The sequence below is a fragment of the Macrotis lagotis genome, chromosome 4 (genome assembly GCF_037893015.1).
Source record: "Macrotis lagotis isolate mMagLag1 chromosome 4, bilby.v1.9.chrom.fasta, whole genome shotgun sequence".
In the NCBI taxonomy this organism is placed as follows: domain Eukaryota; kingdom Metazoa; phylum Chordata; class Mammalia; order Peramelemorphia; family Peramelidae; genus Macrotis; species Macrotis lagotis.
Window position 1 is genome coordinate 271,204,077 of NC_133661.1, and position 15,116 is coordinate 271,219,192.

The 15,116-nt window shown below is 41.2% G+C and overlaps 1 protein-coding gene across 3 annotated transcripts in view; it reads right to left on the reverse strand.

The window, feature by feature from the left end:
• Positions 1 to 2,243: 2,243 nt before the first annotated feature.
• SUSD6 (sushi domain containing 6) overlaps positions 2,244 to 15,116 on the reverse strand; it is a 92,616-nt gene continuing 79,743 nt past the window's right edge. For all 3 annotated transcript variants that reach the window (XM_074236028.1, XM_074236030.1, XM_074236029.1), the window contains 4 exons: positions 12,554 to 12,751; positions 11,404 to 11,542; positions 9,489 to 9,913; positions 2,244 to 7,195 (listed from right to left, as the gene is read on the reverse strand). In XM_074236028.1, coding sequence (XP_074092129.1) covers positions 7,170 to 7,195; positions 9,489 to 9,913; positions 11,404 to 11,542; positions 12,554 to 12,751 — 788 coding nt within the window. In that variant the 3' untranslated portion in view covers positions 2,244 to 7,169. The remainder of the gene's footprint in view (positions 7,196 to 9,488; positions 9,914 to 11,403; positions 11,543 to 12,553; positions 12,752 to 15,116) is intronic.

Genomic DNA, 15,116 nt, shown 5'->3' on the forward strand with positions numbered 1-15,116 from the left:
ATGTAGTTTCATTCTTCCCTGAGCCACAGACCTCTTTATTCCAATAGGACAGATTAGGTCGTTCAGTGAAAACAGTGGATAGAGTGCTGAACCTGGGGCAAAAAGTTCAAAATTATATGCAGTATTTATTTACTTTGTGATCCTGAACACTTACTGCTGTCTGCCTTGGTTTCCTCATTGGTAAAATGGGGATATTAACTACCTTTCTGTATAAATGAGATATTTGGAAAGAAAACACTTTGCAAACCTATGGTGTTTATCTTCTTAGAACTTTGTATACCTAATCATCCCCACCTTCTAGGGCAAAAGATAAAACTCTTACTTTTGATATCATGAGTCAACTTTATTGACTCTTTGTAAACTGACTGGGTCACTCAGTGTCCTATAGCTAATTTTCTGGTACTACAAATTACAAAGATTTTAGTGATGTCTTTTGTTTTTTTACCTAATCAGTTTTCGTCAGCATCTCCGTACCTGCCCCCCAAATCATTCCATAGTAAATTTTGTTTTTTAAAGGAAAAAAAAATCTAAACAACCAATCAATACACTGAAAAAGTAAAAACACCTGTTGGGACTACACATTTCTTCTCCCTAAATGTTTTTTTAGAAAAATATTTTGATAAGTATATTTCAATATAATTGGCTTCCTTTGCAATCTGACATTTTACTTTATGTATTTAAAAACATGGCACACTGCCAAAGATGTCCATATTCATAAAAAGTTAAGAATTCCCGAATCCATATAAATAAAATGTGAAAAAAAAGTTCCAAGTTAGAACTGGAGAATGTGTCCAAATATTTTAGATTCTTATCAGAAAAACTTTTTTTTTGGATATGTACCAATATCTGTTTATCACTTATTGATAATTATACATTTTAAAACACACACAAAAGCAAATTGCAAAGGGGTTATGTAAAGTTGGAATTTATTGAATAGGAGAGTAACAAGGTCAGATCTATACTTTAGAAAAATCATTTTGGTAGTTTCCTGGAGGATGGATTGGAATGGCAAAAGATTTGAGTGAAGGAGACCAGTTAACGAGGTTGCTTCAAGTCTACAAGAGGTGATGAGAGCCCAAACTAGGACAGTAGCTATGTGAATTGGAGAAAAGGGGGCAAATGCAGACCATTTGGAGGTAAAAAAGACTAGCTTCATTGACAGATTGTGAACCTGGGTAAGAGAAAGATGACAGTGCCCTTGAACTAGTAATAAGGAAATTCAGGAGTGGGTTTTAGTGAAAAGATAATGTAATGAAAGCTTTAATGTAAATCAAAACCCATCCAGACCTGCTCTTAATTATAGGATTGCAAAGTCCACCCTGGTTCTGAGGGGTCACTTGCCACAGCTTCCAGGGTGATAGAAGTGGTTAGCTTGGGGCACTTGAGAATCTTCCCAATGGCAAAACTTCTGGGGGACAGCTAGGTGATGTAGTGGATAGAGCATTGGCCCTGGAGTCAAGTCAGGAGGACCTGAGTTCAAATTTGACCTCAGACACTTAATAATTACCTAGCTGTGTGACCTTGGGCAAGTCACTTAATCCCACTGCCTTTCCAAAAAAAAAATACCCCCAAAATGATAGGTAGAAACTACAAATAAAATTTTATTAAAAGAAAAAAAAGACTATTAAAATTCTTGGTGATCTTATTCTGATTGGAACCTGTGGGTGATTCTCTTAGCTATTTTACATACAGGGTCAATAAAATCAAGGTCAAAGATGACTGTAAGTCAGTCAGTTGAGTTGTTTCAAGGTTAACTTACTGCACCCCTAAATCTTATGGGTCATCCCATCAATGCACACATCCCTGCCTCACACTTTCATGGCTCCTTTACCTTATCTGGGAACTCTTCACTGGTTCTAATCCACTCCCTTGGTCTGTGGAATTACAAGGCCCAGTTCAAATGACCTCTCTTTCATGAAGCTTACTCCAGTCCCCATGTAACTTATGATCTTAGTAGCACCACAAGTAGTTCAGTTTACCTTTTTTACTTTTTATCAATTCTATCTCCTAATACACCATAAGCTCTGTGAGCAAAGAGATTATGTTTGATCACCCAAGCACCCAGTAGTGCACTGCATTCAAGTAGTGTAAATTGGATGGATGGCTCTGACAGGATCTAATGCCAGGAAAATATAAATTGTATGTATAGTCTACCAGTCCTTAATTAAACTTGCTATACATGAATTTCATCTTGAACATTAAAGCAGAAAATTTCTGGAAAGATTGCACATACTGCTTGCTCATTTTAAAATAACTTGATTTTATTATTATTATTTAGAAATGCAGTTATATACATAGAACAATTAAAATTAAATTAAACTTTGTACAAATATTAAAATACTATCTTCACACCCACTGCAATGTACAGGATACATGTTTATAAAATAAAGCAAAATAAAAATGATTGATATCCTGCACAGCATCAATTATATATCTGTTGTTTTAAGTCCCACATTATATATGAGTACCATTCTGCAAAGGATTCCATAGTGGTGCAATTTGGATAAGAACTGAAGAAATGTGTGGAAGGCCACCAAACTCTTCCTGGCTTAACTACCAATCTCATCCCTCAGTGGTAGTCTGACAATTCAGGTACCACACTGCCCCTCCTGGACTCCCCTCCTCTGTTTGGCTGAGGCCTTAGTCAGGCTTTGGAGCTTTCATTTGAAAACTTCAAGTTTAAGCTAAAATAAAACAGGCATTACCTCCCAGTAAAGTCCAATCCATTTTCCCCCCCTTTCATGAAAGCTATCAGATACAATGCTCAATCAAAACCTTTATCCAAAGCAAAAGAAATGATTTGATTTCTTTCCAGACAACAGGCATATTGAATCCAAGGAAAAGAAGGAAGCCAAGTGGTCCTTGTGGGAAAGGCAGCTTTACCACTCCCAACCCACATCTGGAACCTTACTCTGGGGTCTACATGTGTCTCTCTCTCAAAGCCAAGACAGTCATTTTTATGGCATATTCCATTCTCTGCACTCATATGCTTTCCTAAAAATGGAAGAAGCAAAGGTATGCAAGCAAAGGACTTGAAAGCTAGGCTAGGTTGCAGGAAGGGATGACTGGATTGCTACTCTTGTGTTTCTCAGAATGAAAGCTGTAAAACTATACCTGTCTTGCTAGGAAGCTTCTCATTAGAGCTTATCAAAATCTACGGGGGGGGGGGGGGGGGGGGGGGGCGGTGGCAGCTAGGTAGCGCCTAGGTGGTGCAGTGGCCCCTCAATTAACTTTTAAAAAAGTCTAGCTAGGGGGCAGCTAGGTGGTGTAGTGGATAAAGCACCGGCCCTGGAGTCAGGAGTACCTGGGTTCAAATCCGGTCCCAGACACTAATAATTACCTAGCTGTGTGGCCTTGGGCAAGCCACTTAACCCCATTTGCTTTGCAAAAACCTAAAAAAAAAATCTATAGGAGGGGGACGGATGGATTGGAAAGATGGAGGCAGATGATACTAGTTAAAAATTTTGTTTTTAAATAGATTTGTAGATGGACAGTGAGATACTGTATTGAATAAAATCTACTTACTAGGAAATAGAAATAGATGGAAGCTTTCCTGGGCAGTGCTGGGACCCCAACTCAGCAGAACTAGGGGGAATAGACAGCACAGCACCAAAGTGGTCAAATTTACACCAGGTGGGAAAGTAAACTGCAGAGATGGCAAAATGTTAAAACTAAGGCATTACAAAGAACATTATTTTAAAAGGAGTTTTCACCTTATACTGGTTCTCTTTGAAGTCATTATGATGGTGCAAGTCAAAAGGATATAAAACTTGCACTGAGGCAGACAGAATATTTTTTTGTGCAAAAAAAAGGGAAAAAAAATTTAGTCCTTTGGTGCTGACCATTACCTTTCTAAGATCTAAAAAGCTGACAAAATAAAATGCTTTTTACTCAGTTCAACACAGTGGTTTTTTTTTTTTTTTTTTTTTTTTTTGCCACAAAGTGTGCCTCATTCCCATATAGAGAAACTCCCTTGGGTACCCATTTTTTTTTCTAAGGATCACCAACAATCAACCTGGTTGCTTATCTAATGGAGCATGTCTTTGTCTCTGAGCCAGGACCCACCTCAAAGCAGCTGTGAAACTCCCTGAATCCTCTTGCAGTTGTCAAAGCGAAGCCCATGAGCTCTGAAAACAGTACTGAGGAGCTAAATGCAGGGTGTTTTCCTGCTGAGGATTCATTAAAGGGTTGTTCTGGGGGAGGGAGGGAATTACTCTATTTGAAATGATTCTAGTTATTAATGGGCAGCCTCAACCCAACTTATATAGGAAGAGGTCTGATTTGATTCAGGACAGGTTTCTCAACAACCCTGACTTTCATATTCCAGTCAACAAAGCAGGTGGGGGACTTATTCTCCTCCTCACTTTTTCCTTTTCCCTCTTAATTTGGCAGCATATCTAGGCATGCGGTCAGTCCCCTGGGTAGGCTGCTACGTCTGAGCAAGACCACTGGAATGGAGCTTCAGAAATGGGCAAGTTTTTTTTCCCTTTTTAAAAGACCAGGACACAATCCATATGCTACATGGTAAGCATAGGGACCTGGAGTGTGTTCTCTGAGGAGAGGCTCACTCCAACAGAAATACAGAGCTTCTCTTTTGGGTATTCTGGGACATAGGGTACATGCAGATATTCAAACACTGGAAAGCACAAGCTGAAGGCTTGGCAGGGAGGCAGACTTGTTCCTCCCTCAACTGTTTCTCTTTTTCACCATTTTCAGAAGCCTGAAAGAAAGGGCTTGGGTTCACTCCATTTGTGGCCAGACAGCAGTAGGCATGGGGGGACCCTTCTCCTCCTCCTCCCAGGGACCAGAAGCTGCCTATGGTTCTAAATACTAAAAGTGGCTGTAGAGACAAGGTTGACTTGACATCCGTTTCACTTCATTGCAGGAAGCCTTCTCCTAGTCTTAAGTCCATCTATGAAGAAGCAGGGCCTGCTATGGGAGTCTCCTTCAGGGTCTCTCCCCAAATTTCCAGCAATCACTTGACTTTGGGTAAGAGTTATGTAGTTATGGTGATGGAGGGCAAGGGAGGAGGAAGTAAAAATGGAGCTTACAGGCACTTCCCCTATGGAGTGTTTGCAATCCTTAAAGCCACATACTTGTCAGCTACTATTATTATTACTCTAGGAGGAAGCCAGACTGTTTCTTGTTGCTGAAACAAGGGGATGACAGTGCAGTATAGTGCAGTATCAGTGTATGGTGTTTAAGGGGGAAGGAAGGCAGCCAAACTGCTGGTGGAGAAAAGCTTCTCTTTCTACTTGTTCTTTGTGGTCACTCCCATTGTCTACAGCTGGAGGTAGTCCCCAAAGGTTTTGATGAACAGGTTATATAATAATCGGAATTATTACTACCATCTTGACAAGGAAACTGAGGGAGAATGTTAGAAGAGGGTTATCTTCCAAGTCTTCTGCCCCAGTGCTTGCAGGGTCTGTTATGCTCCAACCTTTGAGCTCTTCTGGGTCAAATACAGAATTTAAAACCCATTCATGAATACAATGCAATCCAGAACAACAAATGCGACTGTGATGAAGGCCACACCTTCGACTGAGGTCCCCATTTATCCAAAGTCTTTCCTGAGCTCTCACAATGGTCAAATAAAGAGCATCACTGAATTGCTAAGTTCATCACTGGAGGCTTTGCCATGCAACCTATAATGAGCCTAAATGCCTGGACTCTGGTTTTTCTCTAGGAAACCAATGGCTTTGGAAAATGGTGCCAGCTCCACAAACTCACATGGCTCTTCTAGATGACCCTTCCTATATGTCAACCCATTGCCTCAACAACAGAGCTGCTTAGCAACTGTTCATCCACAGCAAGGTGGTCCAGTTACTAGAGTGAGGATGGTAGCTCAGGCTCTTTCTCAGCCCTTCTCCCTGAGCTCCAAGGAAGACAAAAAAAGATATCTGTCAGTGACAAAGGAGAGAGGGGAGGCTGGGTAGGAGAGAGGAAAGGGTGAAGAGGGAAAAGCAGCAGCACTAAGTAGCAGGGTGCTTCTTGGGCACAGTTACTAAGGCACGTGACCGTGTTGACAGGAATGCTCAGGACCCAGGGTTGGGGCTGCCTGCAGCCACACCCAAGGCACTGTGTCTGGGAGAGCACATCAGCTCCTCCAGCTCCATAATATCACACCCAGAAAGATGCAACTTGCCCAAAATGCTAGTTGCAAGCCTGGGAAAACCAGCATATGTAGGGGAGGAAATGATGATGGTACTAGATGGTTTCTGACTTCTCTTCCGAGCCACCTCTGCCACAATGGCCTGGGAAAAGGAACACAAACCCAGGAGAACACATGTTGCTTTCCTAGGGAATGGGGAGAGATTAGGTCATAGACAGGAAAGCCAGGACCAGTAGTGGGATCTTGCATATTAGAAAGACAACAGCTGCCTCTTCCACATGCTCTCCCTCCCCTTTGAGATCTCTCACATGTATCCCCTAAAATATCTATTACAGAGGGGCCAGGACTGGCCCCTGGACTGATCAACACAAAATTGCTGAAAATTGGCATAATTTTCAATAATCCCTCTATTAAATAGTTCAAGAAGTCAAAGATATATCACCCAAGTATATGGCTGCTCAGGCAGCCACTGAGGTTAATTCTCTTCTTCTTCCACCTCCAATTCCCCCACAATACCCCCCCCCCCAAGCCTTTCCTCACCAGCAAGCTCTCCATATTGGGTTTACTGCTGCAAATAGTAATGGAGGGGGCACTGGTGCCCATAGACCTTTTGCATCCTGTGCAGCAATAGCAGCAGCAACAGCGCAACCACTCAGGCCAGTGTTGAGCCAACAGGCCTGGAGGCTAGAGGAAGGCACAAGTAAAGACAGCTGGGTTATGGCCTGTGGGGCCACTGCAAACAGCTGGCTGAGGGGAGGGCTGAAGAGGCCCAAGGAGGTCTTGGGGAAAGAAGGAAGGGCTCAAACTCAGCTCACTCAAATAAGTTCCAGACAGAGGCAGAAGAGGCCAAGTGTGGGACCAGCCCCATTGGCTGCTCAGTAAAGATTTCCTTTGGATGTTTGGCTGGGAGGATGGGGAGCTGCTCTAATCTCCAGGGCAGGGGTCATAGGACAAGGGATGGAGGCTGCAGGAGTGCTCAAAACCCAAGGGGAAAGGAGAAGGGTACAGGAAGGAACAATGTAAAGGGAAGGAGGCCACATGAAGACAGCAGCAAACTTCATGCTTCTTTCAACAATGGAATATCTAAAAGAAATACAAGAAAAAGAAAATAGTTAAGACTCTGCTTCAATGCAGGGAACAAGATTCTAGAGCTCTCTATAAGGAGCCTTCTGTTTAAAGCATAAGTTGTAAAAATAAAATGCCAGGCAGTCCTCTTATTTATACATTCTTCTGGGAAGTCAGAGAAGATAGAGGTGGAGGTAATCTCAGCCCAGAGGACAAAGGTTGACATTCAACTCTGTAATCTGGCCCCCATCTTCCTCAATCTTCCGTATTCTCTTGTTATTGTTCTTCATCTCTTTTTACTGCTTTCTGAATATGCCAACCTCTTTCCTAGTGCTGGAACTTTGTTCCTGTTGTTTCCCTCATTAATTCTGCCTATCTTTAAAGGTCCAGCTTCCAAGGCCCCTGAGTGCACTTGGGGGACTTATTCAAATATAATCTCATATATTTTTTTCAAGGCAAATGGGGTTAAGTGGCTTGCCCAAGGCCACACAGCCAGGTAATTATTAAGTGTCTGAGACCCGATTTGAACTCAGGTACTCCTGACTCCAGGGCCGCTGCTTTATCCACTGCGCCACCTAGCCGCCCTAAATCTAATCTCATATTAACTGTTTGCTGAGCACATGTCCTATTTTCACAACTATATTATGAGCTCAGGAACAAAGGCCAGCCATATTTTACTTCTATGTGACACACAAAGAATGGTTCAAAAAAGATTTATTGAATTAAGCTCCTGAATGACTTGCACACTGAAGCACTGGGGAATGAACTTCTAGGGTGCCCTATGCAGGAAAATGGCAGTGAGAGCTCTAATAGCCTGTCACTATAAACTCCAGAATGCCTTGTTTCATAACCAGATAGCTCTTAAGTTATAATTTATGCAATCTAGTTTCAGAGAGAAGACATGAGACTCTGACTTCACTTATACTTTTCTGGGAAAAGCAATTCATATCTTTAAAAAAAATGTAATCTCCCCTCTCCACCAAACAGTAGCTGCAACAAACAGCCCCTGCTACCTGCTATCTGCTTCACACCATTTCTGGTCGCTGTTCTATTTTTAAAGTGAGCTTTGGAGTTCATGTTTAAAATATGGGTGAGCTTGTTAAAGGGCTTTACTACCTTTCTTTCCAATTAGGTGAGGTTGGCTAGATATGCCCTGTCTTTTGTACATGCAACAAATAAAATTGTCACAATTCCTGAATCCTGACATTTTTAAGTTTTTAAAATGATTATATCCAATATCCATAGTAAATATTATTCTTCTCTTCTGAGGGATAATTCCAGTGACAGCTGATATATTTCACTGTATATCCTTTAAGAGTGCGCTATCTATATAGCATTTCATTTGAGCTTTACTTTTATTTATCTGAGTCCTGTTAGGTGTTGTAATTCCTTATTCTCACTTAAGAGCAGGAGATTGAGGGAAGTACCTGAGTGAAGATCCAAATAAACCTACTAACTTTAAATCCAGTGCTTTTTCAATTATGTCACAGATATAGCTGGGAGAAACTCTTTGGTGAAGAAGCCTGCCAAGATGTCGACATCTTAGCTGTGTTAAATAAGCTGAAGTTTTTGCTATACACACAGCTTTCCATAATGTGATTAAGTCAACATTGACATCAGAAAGGTAGAAAAGTTCTTATTTCCCTTCTAATAGGAGGCAGCTGGGTGGTACCATAGGATAAAGAAAACTGGGCCTGGAATCAAGAAGATCTGACTTTATCTAACCTCAGACACTTACTGCTACATGACTTTGGGCAAGTCACTTCATCTGTTTGCCTCCATTTCCTCAAATGTAAAATGGGGACAACAGTGCCCACCCAGCAGGGCTATCAAGAGGATCAAGGACATATAGGCAAAGTCTTTAAGGCAGTGCCTAGCTTAGACACGTCCTTTATTCCTTTCCTCTAATCCCATTAAAGTCTTCTCTGTCATCATCTCAATGAACAATTTAAAGAACAAATGAAATGGTACTTCTCCCTGCTTTGCTGTTGTAGCTCCCAATTCTCTGATAAAAATAAACAGCATCAAGCTGTTTTGTATAGAGCAAAAAAGTCCCAAAGAATTCTGCAAGAATCATAATAAAATGTTCCCTGAGTTGCACAAAGTGCAACAGAAAAGGTCAGAATGACCCAATCGGGGAAGAATTTGTAGTTTAGAGCTGAGAATCTCTCCCTTCCCAGCTTTCTTTTCCCTTTATGTCAAAGTACAAAATGAATATAAATTGAAAGTATTACATCATTAGAAAGACTGAAAGAAAACTAGAATCTTTGTTGATTTTGAAGTTAAAGTCCTGAGCAATCAGACCACTTACCATCCGTATATTCCTCAGAAGTGAGAGATAAAAGGCTTTGTATATCACTATTTTCTGAGTCTGGAGCATCTTTGTGTGCTGGATGGCTGTGTGCTGTGCCAGCTGCCCAGGAGGAGGTGGTGGCCTGGTGCACCATCACAGTCTCTGAGCGCTGGGCACCTCGGGCATCACCTAGGCCAGAGTGTCCTGGGGAATCATCCTCTCCCCCTGAAGAGGAGCAGACATGGCCTCTTTGGTCCTGCGACTGCCCCTCCCTTAGACTGCTTGACCCGGCCCCTTCAGACAGTACAATCTGGACTCGGGAATTAGAAGGCTGCATAGAATTTCCAGAACTGCCATACACTGCTTCTTCATAGGATGGCAAGGCCACCTGAACACCATCCACCATGATGGAGACCTGGTCGCCAGACACCCCTTGGTCACGTCTGCATTTAGAGTAGGAAGGAAGACAATAATGGTTAGATATGAGCACTTTATCATCTATTCATTTTTAAATTTAAAAGCTGCAAGAAAACTATGCCATCTACTTGCCAAAGCTAGACAAGAGAGGGAGTCTAAGTAAACTAGGTGTGCTGATTTGGGAGTCAAAAAACTTTAGTTCTTTCCATGATTATACCTCTGACTTTTGGTGTCAGCTGTTTCCTCACTTTTACCCATCAGTAAATATAATCCTTTTTGCCATGCTCCCTCCTCACAAGGGAAGCTGTGAACACTAATGACATGGCATCTGTAAAATATTTAGCAGTCTTTGGAAGAAAGGGGAAGCTATAAAAGATGGCACAGAAAGCAGAGCATGGTCTATGTGAGCATGAGATGTCATTCATGAACTTTGAGAAAGTCATTCAACTTTTCAGTGTTTGCCCTAAGCAACTCTTGGTGAGTTGTGTCAACCTGCATTGGAAGCAGGAGTTCCTTCTCCAGGGAGTTTCCTATATCAGTGAAATAACAGGCCTAGTTCCTAATGTACGTTTAAATATTTGAAAATAGTTCCCTTAAAAATGTGTAATTCCCCCTTAGAATCTTATTTTACATTTACTGTAACCTTTTCTTTTAAACAACAGAACAATTACATAAACCAAAACCAAGCAAATCCCATCTACAAAGGCAACTCCCATTTGGAATCTGAATGAAAGTAAGCTTATTCTATGTTATACCAGAATATAATTGATGAAAAGAATGAAAGTAACTGAACTGAATAAGTGGAAGGAGGGTGTGAAGGACATATTTACTTTGCTTTAAGAATGGGAAGTTCAGGGGTGGCTAGGTGGCGCAGCAGATAGAGTACTGATCCTGGAGTCAGGAGTCTCTGAGTTCAAATCCAATCTCAGACACTTAATAAATTACCTAGCTGTGTGGTCCTGGGCAAGCCACTTAACCCCCTTGCCTTGCAAAAAAACAAACAAACCAGAAGAATGGGAAGTTCAGAGAATGCTATGCAGTTGAACAGGCTGGCCTCTACCAGGAGAATCAACTCTAAGTCAGTGAGCTTCAGAATTCTCCTGGTAGACTAGAAAGTCCTTGAGGATAGAGACTATTTTTCATTTTGTGCTTGTTTCAAGGCAGTTGTAAACAGCTGGCTGATGCCCCAAGAGGAGATCCTTATAGTCTGGGATATTGATAGCCTAGGCTAGGTAGACCTTAAATAAGGAGAGTTATAATGTGACAAGGACAGCATCCCCTTCTATGCTTCTAACTCAGTGGGGGTCTAGAAACAGATCAGATCTAAGTAGCCATTCTAAATATAGAATGGAAAGTCTATGTTGTCCTCTTGAACTTCTGAAAATGGAAAGGAAAAATGAGCCTGAGAGGATTCAGGTCTTTCTAAAAAGCTGCCTTTCTGAACCCCAGCTGTCAATTTTTTCTGAGAAACCAACCAATCGCCTTCCCCACCTTCCATCCCATCTATGCAGCTCACCTGCTATGATGAAAGGACTTCAGTTTTGGCTGCAGCAAAACAAAGAGCACAACTAGGAGAAGGATGAGTGCTACTGAGCTTGCTGTGGAGGCCACTATCGACAGGGTAGGCACACCAAGTGTTGTGTGAAGGTCTTTGTCTGTAGAAACAAGCACCAATCAGTAGCAGTCCATACCCATAAAATCCAACCTAGATGTGCCACAAAATATGTGTCAAGTTCTGACATACATGCCAAGCTGTGTTTTGCATAGTTCATGGTAAAATTTTCCTCAACCTGATGTCTAAATATCTAGTTCTCCTCACTTTTGCCTCCCTATCCCCAAAACCATCACTGTTAGGTCAGCAGATCTACTCAACTGACTTCCTTCTTTAATAGCAGTAGGAAGTTTTAAAATAAATTTTGAACTAATAAATTCTACTGTAATGCCTTAGAGATTTCACCCATGTTTTCCTACAGAGCAAAAACAGCCTGTGACAACTGAAGTAGGAATGACCCATTGTTTCCTTCCTATTTTCTGTAACAAAGCTCATTTTTTCTTTTCCCCTCAGGGTTTCCCCTAAGGTGTCAGGGGTTAATCATAGTTTGGGATAAGAAATCCATGCATGCAGCACAAATAGGGTTGTATGACACACATTTTCCTACAATCTGCATGTATTTTCCTGTTATGTGAAACACAAGGGAAGAGAAATCTCTCTAGCTTGACAGTTGTTTTCATAACAAAAGAGTCAATTTCCACTGAGGGGATGGAGTAGGGAAAGAAGCAGAGAACAATAAGCACTGTGATCTGCATATGAAGCTCAAAGGTCATCAGCAGCTAGCTATGAATACAGACTTTGAGAATCAAAAGAGTCTCTATAGTCTTGGTAAATTAACAGGCACCTTAAAGGTCACCCTTCAGTCTCAAGAAGTGGCATATGTATTCCTCACAGATGTCTTTCATAGAGATAACGCTTACAAAGACAAGAAGGATAATGGGGTACTGAAACCTGTGATATGTGGGTGCAGGGTAGCCTGTGTATGGATTACACTTAGGTGAACCCTATGTCGGAACACCAGGGGGAACACTGGAGGAAGCAGACACAACTTTTCACTTCAAAATGGGAATTAGAGCTTCTCCCTCATTTCCTTTAGCATCAATGCTGAGCTGACCTTGGCTGTGATGGCAGCTGACCTCCATGGCCGGGTTCCATTCCCCATCTTTACAAGTCAGGTATTTGTAATCCCCTTTCAACATGTAGCCTTCATCACATAGGTACTCTATGACACTGCCCGATTCCAAGGGATATTTACAAGGGGTTGGGTGGCAGATGAAGCCACCATTTTCTGGTGCTGGTGGTCGAGGACACACTAAAAAGAAGGAAAAAAAGCAGATGAAGTATATAAGTAAAAGAATTTTCCTGGATAGTTCAACTAAATAATACAGAAAAAAATCTGATCCCCTGATCTCCAATAGCTAGAGGATCTAAGAAACTAAATCCTAAGTTTTTGGTAACTGCTTTAAGAATCAAGAATCAGCACTGGCCCTGGAGTCAGGAGGCCCTGAGTTCAAATCCAACTTCAGATACTTAATAAATACCTAGCTGTGTGACCTTGGGTGCAAGTCACTTAACCCCACTGCCTTGCAAAAACACACAAAAAAAGGATCAGAGTTAAAAAGGAAATGGTCAGATAATAGGGATTATTCCCCATTTTTACTGTAGTTTTACTCCTTCCTCTTCTCATTCTGCATTAGGTTTACAGAAATCAAGTAATGAAAGAACAACTATAATATATATCCTTATTATAATCCATCCCTCACTGCTATAAGATTTGGACATAACATAAAGCCAGAGGTAACAATAAACCTAGAGTGAAGAGATTAATTCTATTCCTCATCACTCTTGTTATAATGTAGTGTTATAAATGAATGAAAAGAAAAACCTGCTAGAGTGAGAAAAAATTGTACATTTTATTCACGAACCTTGCAATATACACCTTAAAAGATAAGGGTACCCCTCCTAGGTGTGAGGCACACCTTAATCTCAGGAGTCAGGTAATTTATTGTCTTCAAAAACTCTTTCCTCTCTCTCTCTTGGATGTTCATAGGCTCTCTGAGTCTGAGTCACAATCTAAAAGGTCTGCCCATTCCATGATATGCCCCTAATATGATCCCCCCCACATCATCCAAAGCATGACATGCTAAAGAACCCCAATAGTCACAGGGGGTGTGTGGGTTAATATTCAATTACCTAATTGCTCAGTAGCATTGGGTCAAGATCTCTAGGTCACTCTTGATTGGAATTTGGTATCCCTGGAATGGGATTAGGAAGACTCTTCCAGTCTTGTGATTGGCTGGGCCATTCCCCCTTTGTAATGGATTCCCTAAGGCTCTCCTCCATACCCTGTGAAGACCAACACCCTACATTTCTCACAAGGAGTTTCAGAGTCTAATTAAAATGAACTAAATTCAGAAAGTCAAAGCAGAGGCCTAGATTTATACTTTAGAGGGTTTTAAGCATTTTTTGTTTCTAATCAAAGAGTCAAGAACTTGGTGGCTAAATCAACCTTTAAGATGGTTCAATGCTTGCTTATCTCTCTATCTCCATCAAACAGACTTGCTTATCTGTAGACCAAGGGGCAGGTCTTATTGTAGTGTGGGAACCTGGCCAAAGAAGGAAGCAACAAAGCATATTGAACAACCAAATGGCAGTTAGAAAGGGAGGAAGGATAGGAGAGACCCCTGGCAACCTCCTAAAATAGGTATAGATGTACAATTCATGCCACAGGCACTTTAGTGCAATGTCCTCTTAGAGAAGGGAAACAGGGAACACCAAAGAGGTGGAAAGGAGGTAGGAAGATCCTCCCAACCCTACCCCAGGATGAAAAATAGAGGCTAGGAATTCATTAACTTCCAACTTTTCATGAGGTTTACAAAAGTCTCCAAGACCAAAAGTTTCTCAAGAGAATTATTTCCAATTCAGCTGACTCTCTCTCTCTCTCTCTCTCTCAGACTCAAGATCTTGTCATTCTTTTTTTTTTTTAAGGTTTTTGCAAGGCAAATGAGTTAAGTGACTTGCCCAAGGCCACACAGCTAGGTGATTATTAAGTGTCTGAGGCTGGATTTGAACTCAGGTACTCCTGACTCTAGGGCTAGTGCTCTATCCACTGCACCACCTAGCAGCCCCAAGATCTCGTCTTCTTCCTGAATATCACATATATCATTTGCCTAAAAAAAGTCTCTGTCACTTTATGGTTTTATCATTCTCTCCTTGATTAAGTGATCTTTGCTGTGGCTGTGATGACTTCATTTTTACAGAAGGCTACACATATGCACGAGTACATATTCAGGGACACAGATAGCAAGATAAAGTGTAAGATTTGATGGATTTAGAGCATACACTACAAGTCTCTGGGTGCAAGTTTCTGAACTACTCAAATAGTTACTGAACTTCTACACCTTCAACTAATCAACAAATGCAGTGCTTGTTGTAGAAAAGAAAGATACAAAGAAGTCCCTCATTCTCAAAGAATTTATGATCTAATTGTGGGGACAAGTCATGACTACATAAGAAGATAAACAAAAAAAGAAGGCCCATAAGAAACATCAAATGAATGATAAAGTGCTATAGATATAAAAAGGGGGAGTTAAAACTAAATGATCTCTAGGAACTTCCTAGCTCTCATTTCCAGGATCCTAAAAGTCACTTCATAGTTCTGGAAAGGAAAAGGTCAT